Below are 17,497 nucleotides of genomic sequence, written 5' to 3'. Positions count from 1 at the left end.
TGCCTCACTCTCGGAGGGGCAGTACTGAGGGAGCGCTGCACTGTCGGAGGGAGAGTACTGAGTGAGCACTGCACTGTTGGGGGGCAGTACTGAGGGAAAGCTGCACAGTTTTAGCGGCAGCACTGAGGGAGCAAGGCACTGTCGGAGGGGCAGTACTGAGGGAGCACTGCACTGTCCGAGGGGCAGTACTGAGGGAACACTACACTGTCGGAGGGGAAGTAGTGAGGGAGCGCTGCACTGTCGGATGGCAGTACTGATGGAGCGCTGCACTGTCGGCGGAGCAGTACTGAGGGAACACTGCACTGTCGGAGGGACAATAGTGAGGGAGCGCTGCACTGTCGGAGGGGCAGTACTGAGAGAGTGCCACACTGTTGGAGGTGCAGTATTGAGGGAGCCCCGCACTCTCAGAGGGGCAGTACTGAGGTAGCACCACACTGTCGGAGGGACAGTACTGAGGGAGCGCTGCACTAGAGATGGGACAGGACTGAGCGAGCGCTGCACTGTTGGAGGAGTAGTACTGAGGGAGCATTGCACTGTCAGAGGGGCCGTGCTGAGGGAGCACTGCACTGTTGGAGGGGCAGTACTGAGGGAGTGCTGCACTGTCGGAGGGGCAGCTTTGAGGGAGTGCTGCACTTTCGGAAGGGCAGTACTGAGGGAGCGCTGCATTGTTGGAGGGGCAGTACTGAGGGAACGCTGCACTGTTGGAAGGGCAATACTGAGGGTGTGCTGCACTGTCGGAAGAGCAGTACTGAGGGTGTGCCACACTGTCGGAGGGGCAGTACTGAGGGAGTGCTGCACTGTTGAAAGTGCTTTACTGAGGGAGTGCTGCTGTGTTGGATGGGTAGTCCTGAGGGAGCGCTGCACTGCCGAGAGCAGTATTGAGGGAGCAAAGCAGTCTCAGAGGGGCAGTACTGAGGGAGCGCCGCACTGTCAGAGGGGCAGTACTGAGGGAGCACTGTACTGTCGGAGGGGCAGTACTGAGGGAGCACTGCACTGTCAGAGGGGCTGTAATGAGGGAACACCACAACGTCGAAGGGACACTAGTCAGGGAGCGCTGCACTCTCGGAGGGACAGTACTGAGGGAGCGCCGCACTGTCAGAGGGGCAGTAATGAGAGAGCAATGCACTGTCGGAGGGGCAGTTCTGAGGGAGCACTGCACTGTCAGAGCGGCTGTACAGGGGGAACACAGCACCATCGGAGGGACACTACTGAGGGAGTGCCTCACTGTTGGAGGGGCAGTACTGAGAGAGTGCCTCACTGTCAGACGGGCAGTACTGAGGGAGCGCTGCACTGTCAGAGGGGCTGTACTGAGTGTGTGCCGCACCGTCAGAGTGGCAGTACTGATGGATTGCCGCATTTTCGGAGGGGCAGTACAGAGGTAGTGCTGCAATGTCGGAGGGGCAGTACTGAGGGAGCGCTGCACTGTTGGAGGGACAGTACTGAGCGAGCGTCGCACTCTCGGAGAGGCACTACAGAGGGAGCGCCGCACTCTCCGAGGGACAGTACTGAGGGAGCTCCGCACTGTCAGAGGGGCAATACTGAGGGAGCGCTGCACTGTCGGAGGGGCAGTACTGAGGGAGCACTGCAATGTCAGAGAGGCAGTACTGAGAGAGCACTGCACTGTCGGATGGGCAGTACTGAGGGATCATGGCACTGTCGGAGGGACAGTATTAAGGGAGAGCCGCACTGTCAGAGGGGCAGTACTGAGGGTGCGCTGCACTGTCGGAGAGGCAGCACTGAGTGAGCGCTGCACTGTCGAAGGGACAGTACTGAGCGAGCGTCGCACTCTTGGAGAGGCACTACTGAGGGAGCGCCGCACTCTCAGAGAGGTGCTACTGAGGGAGCGCCGCACTGTCAGAGGGACAGTACTGAGAGAGCACTGCACTGTCGGAGGAGCAGTACTGAGGGTGCACGGCGCTGTTGGACGGTCAATACTAAGGCATTGCCGCACTGTTGGAGGGGCAGTACTGAGGGAGTGCCTCACTGTTGGAGGGGCAGAACTGAGAGAGTGCTTCACTGTCAGACAGTCAGTACTGAGGGAGTGCTGCACTGTCAGAGGGGCTGTACTGAGGGAACACCGCACCGTCGGAGGAACAGTACTGAGCGAGTGCTGCACTGTCAGAGGGGCAGTACTGAGGAAGCGCCGCACTGTCGCAGGGGCAGTACTGATTGATTGCTGCACTGTCGGAGAGGCAGTACTGAGGGAGCCATGCAATGTCGTTGGGGCGATATTGAGTGAGCACTGCACTGTCGGAGGGGCCCTACTGATGTTGCGCTGCACTGTCGGTGTGGCAGGACTGAGGGAGCACCGCAATGTCGGAGGGTCAGTACTGACGGAGTTCCGCACTGTTGGAGGGGTAGTACTGATTGATTGCCGCACTGTCAGATGGGCAGTACAGATGGAGTGCTGCACTGTCAGAGGGGCAGTGCTGAGGGAGCACTGCACTGTCGGAGGCGGAGTACTGAGGGAGCGCTGCACTGTCAGAGGGGCAGTACTGAGGGAGTGCCGCATTATCGGAGGGGCAGTATTGATTGATTGCCACACTGTCAGAGGGGCAGTACTGAGAGAGTGCCTCACTCTCGGAGGGGCAGTACTGAGGGAGCGCTGCACTGTCGGAGGGAGAGTACTGAGTGAGCACTGCACTGTTGGGGGGCAGTACTGAGGGAAAGCTGCACAGTTTTAGCGGCAGCACTGAGGGAGCAAGGCACTGTCGGAGGGGCAGTACTGAGGGAGCACTGCACTGTCCGAGGGGCAGTACTGAGGGAACACTACACTGTCGGAGGGGAAGTAGTGAGGGAGCGCTGCACTGTCGGATGGCAGTACTGATGGAGCGCTGCACTGTCGGCGGAGCAGTACTGAGGGAACACTGCACTGTCGGAGGGACAATAGTGAGGGAGCGCTGCACTGTCGGAGGGGCAGTACTGAGAGAGTGCCACACTGTTGGAGGTGCAGTATTGAGGGAGCCCCGCACTCTCAGAGGGGCAGTACTGAGGTAGCACCACACTGTCGGAGGGACAGTACTGAGGGAGCGCTGCACTAGAGATGGGACAGGACTGAGCGAGCGCTGCACTGTTGGAGGAGTAGTACTGAGGGAGCATTGCACTGTCAGAGGGGCCGTGCTGAGGGAGCACTGCACTGTTGGAGGGGCAGTACTGAGGGAGTGCTGCACTGTCGGAGGGGCAGCTTTGAGGGAGCGCTGCACTTTCGGAAGGGCAGTACTGAGGGAGCGCTGCATTGTTGGAGGGGCAGTACTGAGGGAACGCTGCACTGTTGGAAGGGCAATACTGAGGGTGTGCTGCACTGTCGGAAGAGCAGTACTGAGGGTGTGCCACACTGTTGGAGGGGCAGTACTGAGGGAGTGCTGCACTGTTGAAAGTGCTTTACTGAGGGAGTGCTGCTGTGTTGGATGGGTAGTCCTGAGGGAGCGCTGCACTGCCGAGAGCAGTATTGAGGGAGCAAAGCAGTCTCAGAGGGGCAGTACTGAGGGAGCGCCGCACTGTCAGAGGGGCAGTACTGAGGGAGCACTGTACTGTCGGAGGGGCAGTACTGAGGGAGCACTGCACTGTCAGAGGGGCTGTAATGAGGGAACACCACAACGTCGAAGGGACACTAGTCAGGGAGCGCTGCACTCTCGGAGGGACAGTACTGAGGGAGCGCCGCACTGTCAGAGGGGCAGTAATGAGAGAGCACTGCACTGTCGGAGGGGCAGTTCTGAGGGAGCACTGCACTGTCAGAGCGGCTGTACAGGGGGAACACAGCACCATCGGAGGGACACTACTGAGGGAGTGCCTCACTGTTGGAGGGGCAGTACTGAGAGAGTCCCTCACTGTCAGATGGGCAGTACTGAGGGAGCGCTGCACTGTCAGAGGGGCTGTACTGAGTGTGTGCCGCACCGTCAGAGTGGCAGTACTGATGGATTGCCGCATTTTCGGAGGGGCAGTACAGAGGTAGTGCTGCAATGTCGGAGGGGCAGTACTGAGGGAGCGCTGCACTGTTGGAGGGACAGTACTGAGCGAGCGTCGCACTCTCGGAGAGGCACTACAGAGGGAGCGCCGCACTCTCCGAGGGACAGTACTGAGGGAGCTCCGCACTGTCAGAGGGGCAATACTGAGGGAGCGCTGCACTGTCGGAGGGGCAGTACTGAGGGAGCACTGCAATGTCAGAGAGGCAGTACTGAGAGAGCACTGCATTGTCGGATGGGCAGTACTGAGGGATCATGGCACTGTCGGAGGGACAGTATTAAGGGAGAGCCGCACTGTCAGAGGGGCAGTACTGAGGCTGCACTGCCGAAGGGACAGTATTGAGTGAGCGTCGCACTCTTGGAGAGGCACTACTGAGGGAGCGACGCACTCTTGGAGAGACAGTACTGAGGGAGCGCCGCACTGTCAGAGAGGCACTACTGAGGGGGCGCCGCACTCTCGGAGAGACAGTACTTAGGGAGTGCTGCACTGTCAGATGGGCTGTACTGAGAGAACACCGCACCTTCGGAGGGAGAGTACTGAGGGAGTGCTGCACTGTCAGAGGGGCAATACCGAGGGAGTGCTGCACTGTCGGAGGGGCAGTACTGATTGATTGCTGCACTGTCGGAGAGGCAGTACTGAAGGAGCACCGCACTGTCAGAGGGGCAGTAATGAGAGAGCACTGCACTGTCGGAGGGGCAGTACTGAGGGAGCACTGCACTGTCAGAGCAGCTGTACTGAGCGAACACCGCCCCATCGGAGGGACACTACTGAGGGAGCGCCGCACTCCCGGAGGGGCAGTACTGAGGGAGCACCGCAATGTCAGAGGGGCAGTACTGAGAGAGCACTGCACTGTCGGATGGGCAGTACTGAGGGATCATGGCACTGTCGGAGGGACAGTATTAAGGGAGTGCCGCACTGTCGGAGGGGCAGTACTGAGGGTGCGCTGCACTGTCGGAGAGGCAGCACTGAGTGAGCGCTGCACTGTCGAAGGGACAGTACTGAGCGAGCGTCGCACTCTCGGAGAGGCACTACTGAGGTAGCGCCGCACTCTCAGAGAGGTGCTACTGAGGGAGCGCCGTACTCTCGGAGAGACAGTACTGAGGGAGCGCCGCACTGTCAGAGCGACAGTACTGCGAGAGCACTGCACTGTCGGAGGAGCAGTACTGAGGGTGCACGGCGCTGTTGGACGGTCAATACTAAGGCATTGCCGCACTGTTGGAGGGGCAGTACTGAGGGAGTGCCTCACTGTTGGAGGGGCAGAACTGAGAGAGAGCCTCACTGTCAGACAGTCAGTACTGAGGGAGTGCTGCACTGTCAGAGAGGCTGTACTGAGGGAACACCGCACCATCGGAGGGACAGTACTAAGCGAGTGCTGCACTGTCAGAGGGGCAGTACTGAGGAAGCGCCGCACTGTCGGAGGGGCAGTTATGATTGATTGCTGCACTGTCGGAGAGGCAGTACTGAGGGAGCCATGCACTGTCGTTGGGGCAATATTGAGTGAGCACTGCACTGTCGGAGGGGCCCTACTGACGTTGCGCTGCACTATCGGTGTGGCACGACTGAGGGAGCACCGCAATGTCGGAGGGTCAGTACTGACCGAGTTCCGCACTGTCGGAGGGGTAGTACTGATTGATTGCCGCACTGTCAGATGGGCAGTACAGATGGAGCGCTGCACTGTCAGCGGGGCAGTGCTGAGGGAGTGATGCACTGTCCGAGGGACAGTACTGAGGGAGCGCTGCACTGTCAGAGGGACAGTGCTGAGGGAGTGCCACATTATCCGAGGGGCAGTATCGATTGATTGCCACACTGTCGGAGGGGCAGTAATGAGAGAGTGCCTCACTCTCGGAGGGGCAGTACTGAGGGAGCACTGCACTGTCGGAGGGAGAGTACTGAGCGAGCACTGCACTGTCGGAGCGGCAGGAGTGAGGGTGAGCTGCACTGTCGGCGAGGCAGTACTGAGAGAGCACCACACTGTCGGAGGGACAGTACTGAGGGAGCGCTGCCCTGTTGAAGGGACAGTACTGAACGAGCGCTGCACTGTCGGAGTGGCAGTACTGAGGGAGCAAGGCACTGTCGGAGTGGCAGTACTAAGGGAGCATGGCACTGTCAGAGAGGCAGTACTGACGGAGTGCCATACTGTTGGAGGGACAGTATAGAGGAAGCACCGCAATGTTGAATGGAGCGTACTGAGTGCGCGCTGCACTGTTTGAGGGGCAGTACTGAGGGAGCACGGCATTGTTGGAGGGTCAATACTGTGGCATGGCCGCACTGTTGGAGGGGCAGTACTGAGGGAGCAAGGCACTGTCGGACAGGCAGTACTGAGGGAGCGCCACACTGTTGTAGGGGCAGTACTGAGGGAGCACGGCACTGTTGGAGGTTCAATACTGAGGCATTGCCGTACTGTCGGAGGGGCAGTACTGAGGGAGCACTGCACTGTCAGAGGGGCCCTACTGAGAGAGTGCATCACTGTCGGAGGGGCAGTACTGAGAGTGTGCCTCACGGTTGGAGGGGCAGTATTGAGTGAGCACCACACTGTTGGAGGGGCAGTACTGAGGGTGCGCTGCACTGTCGCAGAGGCAGTTCACAGAATCACAGAATCACAGAATCCCCACAGTGCAGATAGAGGCCATTTCAGCCCATCGAGCCTGCACCGACACATATCCCACCCGATCACCGTAACCCCTACACCAACACATATCCCACCCTATCCCTGTAACCCCCCTAACACTAAGGGTCAATTTATCATAGCCAATCAACCTAACCCGCACATCTTTGGACTGTGGGAGGAAACCGGAGCACCCGGAGAAAACCCACCCAACAGTTCTGAGGGAACGCCACACTGTTGGAGGGACAGTGCAGAGAGAGCACTGCACTGTTGAAGAGAGAGTACTGAGCGAGCCCTGCACTGTTGGAGGGGCAAAACTGAGGGAGCACGGCACTGTTGGAGGGCCAATACTGAGGCATTTTTGCATTGTCGGAGGGGCAGTACTGAGGGAGCACTGCACTGTCAGAGGGGCTGTACTGAGGGAACACCGCACTGTCGGAGGGACACTCCTGAGGGAGTGCCTCACTGTTGAAGGGGCAGCTGAGAGAGTGCCTCACTGTCAGACGGGCAGCACTGAGGGAGCGCCGCACTGTCAGAAGGGTAGTACTGAGGGAGCGCCGCACTGTCAGAGGGGTAGTAATGAGGGAGCGCTGCACTGTCAGAGAGGCTGTACTGAGGGAACACCGCACTATCGGAGGGACACTCCTGAGGGATTGTCTCACTGTTGGAGGGGCAGCTGGGAGAGTGCCTCACTGTCAGACGGGCAGTACTGAGGGAGCGCTGCACTGTCAGAGGGGCTGTACTGAGTGTGTGCTGCACCGACAGAGTGGCAGTACTGATAGATTGCCGCACTGTTGGAGGGGCAGTACAGAGGGAGCGCTGCAATGTCGGAGGTGCAGAACTGAGGGAGCACTGCACTGTCAGAGGGACAGTACTGAGCAAGCGTCGCACTGTCGGAGGGACAGTATTAAGGGAGCGCCACACTCTTGGAGAGACAGTACTGAGGGACTGCCTCACTGTTGGAGGGGCAGAACTGAGAGAGTGCCTCACTGTTAGACAGTCAGTACTGAGGGAGTGCTGCACTGTCAGAGGTGCAATATTGAGGGTGTGCCACACCATCAGAGTGGCAATACTGAGGGAGCGCCGCACTGTCGGAGGGGCAGTACTGATTGATTGCCGCACTGTCGGAGAGGCAGTACTGAGGGAGCAATGCTCTGTCGTTGGCGCGGTATTGATTGAGCACTGCACTGTCGGAGGGGCCGTACTAACGTTGTGCTGCACAGTCGGTGTGGCAGTGCTGAGGGAGTGCCTCACCATCGGAGGGACAGTATTGAGGGAGTGCCACACTGTTGGAGGGACAGTATTGAGTGAGCACTGCACTGTCGCAGGGGCAGTACTGAGGGAGCACTGCAATGGCGGGGTGGCAGTACTGAGGGAGTACGGCACTGTCAGAGTGGCTGTACTGAGGGAGGAAGGCACTGATGGAGGGACAGTACTGATGGAGCACGGCACTTTCGGTGGGTCAATATTGAGGCATTGCCGCATTGTCGGAGGGGCAGTACTGAGGGAGCACAGCACTGTTGGAGGGGCAGTACTGAGGGTGCTCTGCACTGTCAGAGGGGCAGTAATGAGAGAGTGACTCACTGTCGGAGCTTCAGTACTTTGGGAGTGCTGCAGTGTCGGAGGGGCAGAAATAAGGGAGCACGGCACCGTTGGAGCGTCAGTTCTGTGGGAGCACTGCACTGTTGGAGGGGGCAGCACTGAGGGAGCGCTGCACTGTTGGAGGGGCAGTACTGAGGTTGCACTATACGGCCGGAGGTACAGTACTGAGGAAGCGCTGCACTGTCGGAGAGGGAATACTGAATGAGTGCGCCATTGTCTGAGGGGCAGTACTGAGGGAGCAAAGCACTGTTGCAGGGGCAGCACTGAAGGTCTCTGCTGCACTGTCAGAGGGGCAGTACTGAGGGAGCGCTGCACAGTCAGAGAGGCACTATTGAGGGAGCGCCGCACTCTCGGAGAGACAGTACTGGTTGAACGCCGTACTGTCAGAGGGGCAGTAATGAGAGAGCACTGCACTGTCGGATAGGCAGTACTGAGGGATCATGGCACTGTTGGAGGGACAGTATTAAGGGAGCGCCGCACAGTTGGAGGGACAGTACTGTGGGAGTGCCTCACTGTTGGAGGGGCAGAACTGAGAGAGTGCCTCACTGTCAGACAGTCAGTACTGATGGAGTGCTGCACTGTCAGAGGTGCAGTATTGAGGGTGTGCCACACCATCAGAGTGGCAATACTGAGGGAGGGCCGCACTGTCAGAGGGACAGTACTGATTGATTGCCGCACTGTCGGAGAGGCAGTACTGAGGGAGCAATGCACTGTCGTTGGGGCGGTATTGATTGAGCACTGCACTGTCGGAGGGGCCGTACTAAAGTTGTGCTGCACAGTCGGTGTGGCAGTGCTGAGGGAGTGCCACACCATCGGAGTGACAGTATTGAGTGAGTGCCGCTCTGTTGGAGGGACAGTATGGAGTGAGCGCTGCACTGTCGCAGGGGCAGTACTGAGGGAGCACTGCACTGGCGGGGGGGCAGTACTGAGGGAGCACGGCACTGTCAGAGTGGCTGTACTGAGGGAGGAAGGCACTGTCGGAGGGGCAGTACTGATGGAGCACGGCACTTTCGGTGGGTCAATATTGAGGCATTGCCGCATTGTCGGAGGGGCAGTACTGAGGGAGCACAGCACTGTCGGAGGGGCAGTACTGAGGGTGCTCTGCACTGTCAGAGGGGCAGTAATGAGAGAGTGCCTCACTGTCGGAGCGTCAGTACTTTGGGAGCGCTGCAGTGTCGGAGGGGCAGAAATGAGAGAGCACGGCACTGTTGGAGTGTCAGTTTTTGGGAGCACTGCACTGTTGGAGGGGGCAGCACTGAGGGAGCGCTGCACTGTCGGAGAGGCAGTACTGAGGTTGCACTCTACGGCCGGAGGTACAGTACTGAGGATGCGCTGCACTGTCGGAGAGGGAATACTGAATGAGTGCGCCACTGTCGGAGGGGCAGTACTGAGGGAGCACAGCACTGTCGGAGGGGCAGTACTGAAGGTCTCCACCGCACTGTCAGAGGTGCAGTACTGAGGGAGCGCTGCACTGTCAGAGAGGCACTACTGAATGTGTGCTGCACTGTTGGAGGGGCAGTACTGAGGGAACACCGCACTGTTGGAGGGACACTCCTCAGGGAATGCCTCACTGTTGGAGGGACAGCTGAGAGAGTGCCTCACTGTCAGACGGGCAGTACTGAGGGAGCGCCGCACTGTCAGAGGGGCAGTACTGAGGGAGCGCTGCACTCTCAGGTGGGCTGTACTAAGTGTGTCCCGCACCGACAGAGTGGCAGTACTGCTAGATTGCCGCACTGTCGGAGGGGCAGTACAGAGGGAGCACTGCAATGTCGGAGGTGTAGTACTGAGGGAGCACTGCACTGTCAGAGTGACAGTACTGAGCAAGCGTCGCACTCTCGGAGAGCCAACACTGAGGGAGCGACCCACTCTCAGAGGGGCAGTACTGAGGGAGTGCCGCAATTTCAGAGGGGCAGTACTGAGGGAGTGCCGCACTGTCGGAGGCACAGTATTGAGGGAGCGCTGCACTGTCGGTGGGTCAGTAATGAGATAGCACTGCACTGTCGGAGGGGCAGTACTGAGGGAGCACTGAACTGGCGGGGGGGGCAGTACTGAGGGAGTACGGCACTGTCGGAGTGGCTGAACTGAGGGGGCAAGGCACTGTCGGAGGGGCAGTACTGATGGAGCACGGCACTTTCGGAGGGTTAATCTTGAGGCATTGCCGCATTGTCGGAGGGGCAGTACTGAGGGAGCACAGCACTGTCGGAGGGGCAGTACTGAGGGTGCTCTGCACTGTCAGAGGGGCAGTAATGAGAGAGTGCCTCACTGTCAGAGCGTCAGTACTTTGGGAGCGCTGCAGTATCGGAGGGGCAGAAATGAGGGAGCGCGACATTGTTGGAGCGTCAGTTTTGTGGGAGCACTGCACTGTTGGAGCGGGCAGCACTGAGGGAGCGCTGCACTGTCGGAGGGGCAGTACCGAGGTTGCACTGTACGGCTGGAGGTACAGTACTGAGGAAGCGCTGCACTGTCAGAGAGGGAATACTGAATGAGTGCGCCACTGTTGGAGGGGCAGTACTGAGGGAACACCGCACTGTTGGAGGGACACTCCTGAGGGAGTGCCTCACTGTTGGAGGGGCAGCTGAGTGAGTGCCTCACTGTCAGACGGGCAGTACTGAGGGAGCGCCGCACTGTCAGAGGGGCAGTACTGAGGGAGCGCTGCACTCTCAGGTGGGCTGTATTAAGTGTGTCCCGCACCGATAGAGTGGAAGTACTGCTAGATTGCCGCACTGTCGGAGGGGCTGTACAGAGGGAGCGCTGCAATGTCGGAGGTGTAGTACTGAGGGAGCACTGCACTGTCAGAGTGACAGTACTGAGCAAGCGTCGCACTCTCGGAGAGGCAACACTGAGGGAGCGATGCACTCTCAGAGGGGCAGTACAGAGGGAGTGCCGCAATGTCAGAGGGGCAGTACTGAGGGAGTGCCGCACTGTCGGAGGCACAGTATTGAGGGAGCGCTGCACTGTCGGAGGGTCAGTAATGAGACAGCACTGCACTGTCGGAGGGGCAGTACTGAGGGAGCACTGCACTGTCAGACGGGCTGTACTGAGGGAAAACCGCACTGTCCGAGGTAGAACAATGAGGGAGTGCCTCAATGTCAGATGGGCAGTACTGAGGGAGCGCTGCACTGTCAGAGGGGCTGTACTGAGGGTGTGCTGCACCGTCAGAGTGGCAGTACTGATTGCCGCACTTTCGGAGGGGCAGTACAGAGGGAGCTCTGCAATGTCGGAGGGGCAGTACTGAGGGAACGCTGCACTGTCAGAGAGGCACTACTGAGGGAGCGCCGCACACTCGGAGAGGCAGTCCTGGTTGAGCACCGCACTGTCAGAGGGGCAGTAATGAGAGAGCACTGCACTGTCGGATGGGCAGTACTGAGGGATCATGGCACTGTCGGAGGGACAGTATTAAGGGAGTGCCGCACAGTCAGAGGAGCAGTACTGTGGGAGCGCCTCACTGTTGGAGGGGCAGAACTGAGAGAGTGCCTCACTGTCAGACAGTCATTACTGATGGAGTGCTGCACTGTCAGAGGGGCTGTACTGAGGGAACACCACACCGTCGGAGGGACAGTACTGAGGGAGTGCTGCACTGTCAGAGGTGCAGTATTGAGGGTGTGCCGCACCATCAGAGTGGCAATACTGAGGGAGCGCCGCACTGTCGGAGGGGCAGTACTGATTGATTGCTGCACTGTCGGAGAGGCAGTACTGAGGGAGCAATGCACTGTCATTGGGGCGGTATTGAGTGAGCACTGCACTGTTGGAGGGGCCGTACTAACGTTGTGCTGCACATTCGGTGTGGCAGTGCTGAGGGAGTGCCACACCATCGGAGGTACAGTCTTGAGGGAGTGCCGCACTGTTAGAGGGACAGTATTGTGTGAGCGCTGCACTGTCGCAGGGGCAGTGCTGAGGGAGCACTGAACTGGCGGGGGGGCAGTACTGAGGGAGTACGGCAATGTTGGAGTGGCTGAACTGAGGGAGCAAGGCACTGTCGGAGGGGCAGTACTGATGGAGCACGGCACTTTCGGAGGGTCAATATTGAGGCATTGCCGCATTGTCGGAGGGGCAGTACTGAGGGAGCACAGCACTGTCGGAGGGGCAGTACTGAGGGTGCTCTGCACTGTCAGATGGGCAGTAATGAGAGAGTGCCTCACTGTCAGAGCGTCAGTACTTTGGGAGCACTGCAGTGTCGGAGGGGCAGAAATGAGGGAGCGCGACATTGTTGGAGCGTCAGTTCTGTGGGAGCACTGCACTGTTGGAGCGGGCAGCACTGAGGGAGCGCTGCACTGTCGGAGGGGCAGTACCGAGGTTGCACTGTACGGCTGGAGGTACAGTAATCACAGAAATCACAGAAACCCCACAGTGCAGATAGAGGCCATTTCGGCCCATCAAGCCTGCACCGACACATATCCCACCCGATCCCCGTAACCCCTACACCAACACATGTCCCACCCTATCCCCGTAACCCCATGTATTTAATCCCCCTAACACTAAGGGTCAATTTATCATAGCCAATCAACCTAACCCGCACATCTTTGGACTGTGGGAGGAAACCGGAGCACCCGGAGGAAACCCACGCAAACACGGGGAGAATGTGCAAACTCCACACAGACAGTCACCCGAGGCCGGATTCGAACCCGGGTCCCTGGCGTTGTGAGGCAACAGTGCTAACCGAGGAAGCTCTGCACTGTCAGAGAGGGAATACTGAATAAGTGCGCCACTGTCGGAGGGGCAGTACTGAGGGAGCACAGCACTGTCGGAGGGGCAGTACTGAAGGTCTCCGCCGCACTGTCGGAGGGGCAGTACTGAGGGAGCGCTGCACTGTCAGAGAGGCACTACTGAATGAGTGCTGCACTGTTGGAGGGGCAGTACTGAGGGAGCACTGCACTGTCGGAGGGTCAGTACTGAGGGCCTCCGCCGCACTGTCAGAGGGGCAGTACTGAGGGTGCGCTGCGCTGTCAGAGGGGCAGTATTGAGGGAGTGCTGCACTTTTGGCAGGGCAGTACTGAGGGAGCGCTGCACTGTTGGAGGGGCAGTACTGAGGGTGTGCTGCACTGTCGGAATGGCAGTACTGAGGGTACGCCGCACTGTCGGAGGGGCAGAACTGAGAGATTGCTGCACTGTTGAAAGTGCTTTTCTGAGGGAGTGCTGCAGTGTTGGATGGGTAGTCCTGAGGGAGCGCTGCACTGCCGAGGGCAGCACTGAGGGAGCAAAGCAGTGTCAGAGGGCCAGTACTGAGGGAGCAACGCAATGTCGGATGGTCAGTACTGAGGGAGAGCTGCACTGTCGGTGGGGCAGTACTGAGGGGGATCTGCACTGTCGGTGTGGCAGGACTGAGTTAGCACCGCAATGTTGGAGGGTCAGTACTCAGGGAGTGCCGCACTGTCGGAGGGGTAGGACTGATCGATTGCCCCACTGTCGGAGGAGCAGTAGAGAGGGAGCGCTGCACTGTCGGAGGGGCAGTACTGATGGAGCGCAGCACTGTCGGAGGCGCAGTACTGAGGGAGCGCTGCACTGTCAGAGGGCAGTACTGAGGGAGAGCCACATTGTTGGAGTGACTGTATTGAGGGAGCACCACACTGTTGGAGGGACAGTACGGAGCGAGCCCTGCACTGTCGGAGGGGCAGTACTGAAGGGGGGCTGCACTGTTGGAGGGGCAGCACAGAGGGAACACTGCACTGTCGGAGGTGCAGTACTGTGGGAGTGCAGCACTGTAGGAGGGGCAGTACTGAGGGAGCACCGCACTGTTGGAGGGACAGTACGGAGTGAGCGCTGCACTGTCGGAGCTGCAGTACTGAGGGAGCGCTGCACTGTCGGAGATGCAGTACTGAGGGAGCGCTGCCTTGTTGGAGGGGCAGTACTCAGGGAACACTGCACTGTCAGAAAGGGCAGTAGTGAGGGAGCGCTGCCCTGTCAGAGGGGCAGTAATGAGGGAGCTCTGCACTGTCGGAGGGGCAGTACTGGGGGAGCTCTGCACTGTCGGAGGGACAGTACTGAGTGAGTGCTGTACTGTCAGAGGGAAAGTACTGAGGGAGCACTGCACTGTTGGAGGGGAGGGACAGTACTGAAGGAGCGCTGCACTCTCGGATGGGCAGTACTGTGGGAGTGCTGCGCTCTTGGAGGGGCAGTACTGAGGGAATGCTGCACTGTCGGGGGGCAGTACTGAGGGAGACCGCACTGTCGGAGGGTCAGTGCTGAGGGAGCGCTGCTCTGTCGGAGGGGCAGTACTGTGGGAGGACTGCACTGTCAGAGTGGCAGTACTGAGGGAGGACTGCACTGTTGGATGGGCAGTACTGAGGGAGTGCGGCGCTCTCGGAAGTTCTGCATGACGGATGAGATTTTGAACCAAGGCCTCATGGCACTTTTTCGACGAGGAGCAGAGGAGTTCTCCCCGGTGCCCTGGTTGCCAATATTTATCCCTCAACCAACATCACTAATAATGATTATCGGGTCATTATCACATTGCTGTTTGTGGGACCTTGCTGAGCGCAGAATGGCTGCAACTAGTCCTAAAATATAACAGCGACTGCACTTCAAAGAACTTCAATTGTCTGTAAAGCGCTTTGGGAGTACTTGAGTTAATGAACGGTGTTATATCAATGGGAGATTTTCCAGTAACCGAATACTGTTCGGAGGGAGGGGAGAGAGACGTCCATTATAATATGCTGAATGGTCTAAACCTCTTATTTTTATCGAAATGCTGATCCCTGCTGGGGACCCACTCCCAATGACCAGCAGGGCCCGGGTACAAAGTCCGAGTGCCCAGACTCTTCAATCATGGCGAGTAGGGGCATTCCAGCGAAGCATGATCCAATCCATCGAGAGCAGGAACCACCGGGTAATTCCCCTCAGACTCAGCCCAGGGGCGCGCGTTTCCCGCTCGCCAGCTTTGATCACCTGACACAGGAATGGGAACACAGATCAGCACCACACACAACACTGAGTTTTGGAGTCCTTCTGTTCAGTCAGGACAGTGACCTTGAGCGTGCAGCCACTGTAACCCAGCAGGAGCCTAAAGCACATGCTGGTCAGTGTCAAACCCTTACACTCCTAGACACATACCGTTCCGCTAAAGGAAAGATTCAACAAACAGCCCACGCAATCACTCCAATGGAAGGGGCTGATAACCACAGATGACAGTATCATTTCCGCACCTGCATGTGACTGTGGGGGCACTGTAGTAAACACCTTTCAGGAGCTCATGGTAAAGAGCACAAGGAATGTAATGATGTTTAGTGCGTTCATCATTAGAGCCTGTAACTCACTCCTAGGTATCTGTTATCTTTATTATCTTATATATATATACAAAAGGATAGTGGTGTCTGTCTGTCTGTCTGTCTGTCTGTCCGTATGTCCACTATACACTCAAAAGTTATAGAGCGTACCTACACATATGTTATTTCAAAAGAAAGCTTATGATTGGGGAGCGTCATAGGCATATTTACTTTTTGGTCAGACAAAAATTGTTCAGAAAGTACACAAAAAACCTTCAAAAAAGGGACAAGTCTGCACATTAGCGTTGAGTGACATGATGGTTAACCAATCGTACAGGGGATAGCGTTGAGTGACGTGATGGTTGACCAATCGTAGAGGGGATAGCATTGACTGACGTGATGGTTGTCCAATCGGTGTGTCACGGGGGCGTTTCATTGCGTGTGTGGGCGGGTCATCCAAAAGGGATAGCGTTGAATGACGTGATGGTTGACCAATCCGGCCTCGGGCGACTGTCTGTGTGGAGTTTGCACATTCTCCCCGTGTTTGCGTGGGTTTTCTCCGGGTGCTCCAGTTTCCTCCCACAGTCCAAAGATGTGCGGGTTAGGTTGATTGGCTATGATAAATTGACCCTTAGTGTTAGGGGGATTAAATACATGGGGTTACAGGGATAGGGTGGGATATGTGGTGGTTGCGGGGATCGGGTGGGATATGTGTCGGTGCAGGCTCGATGGGCCGAGATGGCCTCTATCTGCACTGTGGGGTTTCTGTGATTCTGTGATTCAGTGACCTGATGGTTGACCAATTGGTGCATGACCGGGGGCGTTTCATTCCGTGTGTGGGCGGGCCTAATCCTGCAGCCTCCCGAAACTTCGCCACCATTTTTTAAAATGCTGAACGCGGGCACCCGCCGCATTAAGTAACACAATTAAATTGTTTTTAAAAAAGTAAATTAATTTGTAAATATATTTTCTAAGCTCATTAATTTTCCTAGCTTTCACCCTATTTTTTTGCTCTTGACTCGCTGCCTCCGCCGGGCGCCAAAACTTTGGAGGGTTACCCCGCCTGCAGGCCTCGAAGCCTCGGCCTCTTCTCGCTAGCCACGCCCGAGCTAGGCACCGCCCGTCCCGTTGGCCCCAGTTACAAACAAGCGGCCCGCGATCGCCAACATCTTCGTAAAGGCTGGCGGGGCGGTATGGAGCTCTGCGTAGCCATCGCCTCCATCTTCCTAAAGGCTGGCAGGGCGGAACGGAGGCTGGAGTCACTCGCGCTGGGCCTGACCGCTACAGCACGCAAGGGGCCTCCGGCTCACCAAGGCCGGGCTCCCTCCTCTCTCTCTCTCTCTCTCCTCCTCCTCCTCCTCGCCTCCTCCCTCCCCTCCCTCTCCCTCTCCCTCCCTCCGTCTCATCCCCCTCCCTCCCCTCTCCTCCCCCCTTCCTCTCTCTCCTCCCCTCTCCTCCCCTCCCTTCCACCTCCTCTCTCCTCCCCCATCTCCTCTACGCCAGCACGGGCCTTCGGCTCACAAGGCCGGCTCCTCACTCTCTCTCTCCCTCCTCCCCCTCACTCCCCTCCCCTCTCCTCCCCCTCCTACCCCTCTCCTCCCCCCTCTCCCTCCCTCCGAACCCTCTCTCTCCCCAGCTCCTGCCCCCTCCTCTGTCTCCTCCCCCTGTCTCCTCCGCTCCTCTCCTCTTCCTCCCCCTCCTCTCGTCTCTCTCGACACCCTCTCTCCTCCCCCTCCTCCCCCCTCCTAACCCCCCTCTCTCCTCCACCCTCCTCCTCCCCCTCCTTACCCCCTCTCTCCTCCCCCGCTCCTGCCCCTCTCCTCTGTCTCCTACCCCCGTCTCCTCCCCCTCTCTCTCCTCCCCCTCTCTCTCCACCCCTCCCCTCCTCTGACCCACTCCCCCCTCTCTCCTCCCCCTCTCTCCTCCCCCTCCTATCTCCCCCACCCCCCTCCTCTCTCCTCCTCTCTCCCCCTCCCCCTCTCTCTCCTCCACCCCTCCCCTCTCTCCTCCCCCCTCCTCCCCCCCTCCTACCCCATCTCTCCTCCCCTGCACCTGCCCCCCCTCCTCTCTCCTCCCAGCCCTCCCCCCTCTCTCCAACCCCCGCCCCCCTCTCTCCTCCCCCCTCCCC

General features: G+C 58.5%; 1 protein-coding gene across 1 annotated transcript in view; it reads left to right on the top strand.

The window, feature by feature from the left end:
- LOC147095498 (uncharacterized) overlaps positions 1–17,497 on the top strand; it is a 145,406-nt gene that overhangs the window by 42,911 nt on the left and 84,998 nt on the right. Inside the window, exons 3-4 of the mRNA XM_085973649.1 lie at positions 8,595–8,771; positions 8,937–9,385. Coding sequence (XP_085829775.1) covers positions 8,595–8,771; positions 8,937–9,385 — 626 coding nt within the window. The remainder of the gene's footprint in view (positions 1–8,594; positions 8,772–8,936; positions 9,386–17,497) is intronic.

The sequence above is a fragment of the Somniosus microcephalus genome, unplaced genomic scaffold (genome assembly GCF_052327205.1).
Source record: "Somniosus microcephalus isolate GS21.2 unplaced genomic scaffold, FLI_Smic_1.0 unresolved_chr1, whole genome shotgun sequence".
Classification (NCBI taxonomy): Eukaryota; Metazoa; Chordata; class Chondrichthyes; order Squaliformes; family Somniosidae; genus Somniosus; species Somniosus microcephalus.
The sequence above is the reverse complement of the archived record's forward strand: the minus strand, read 5'-3'. Positions and strand labels throughout refer to the sequence as shown.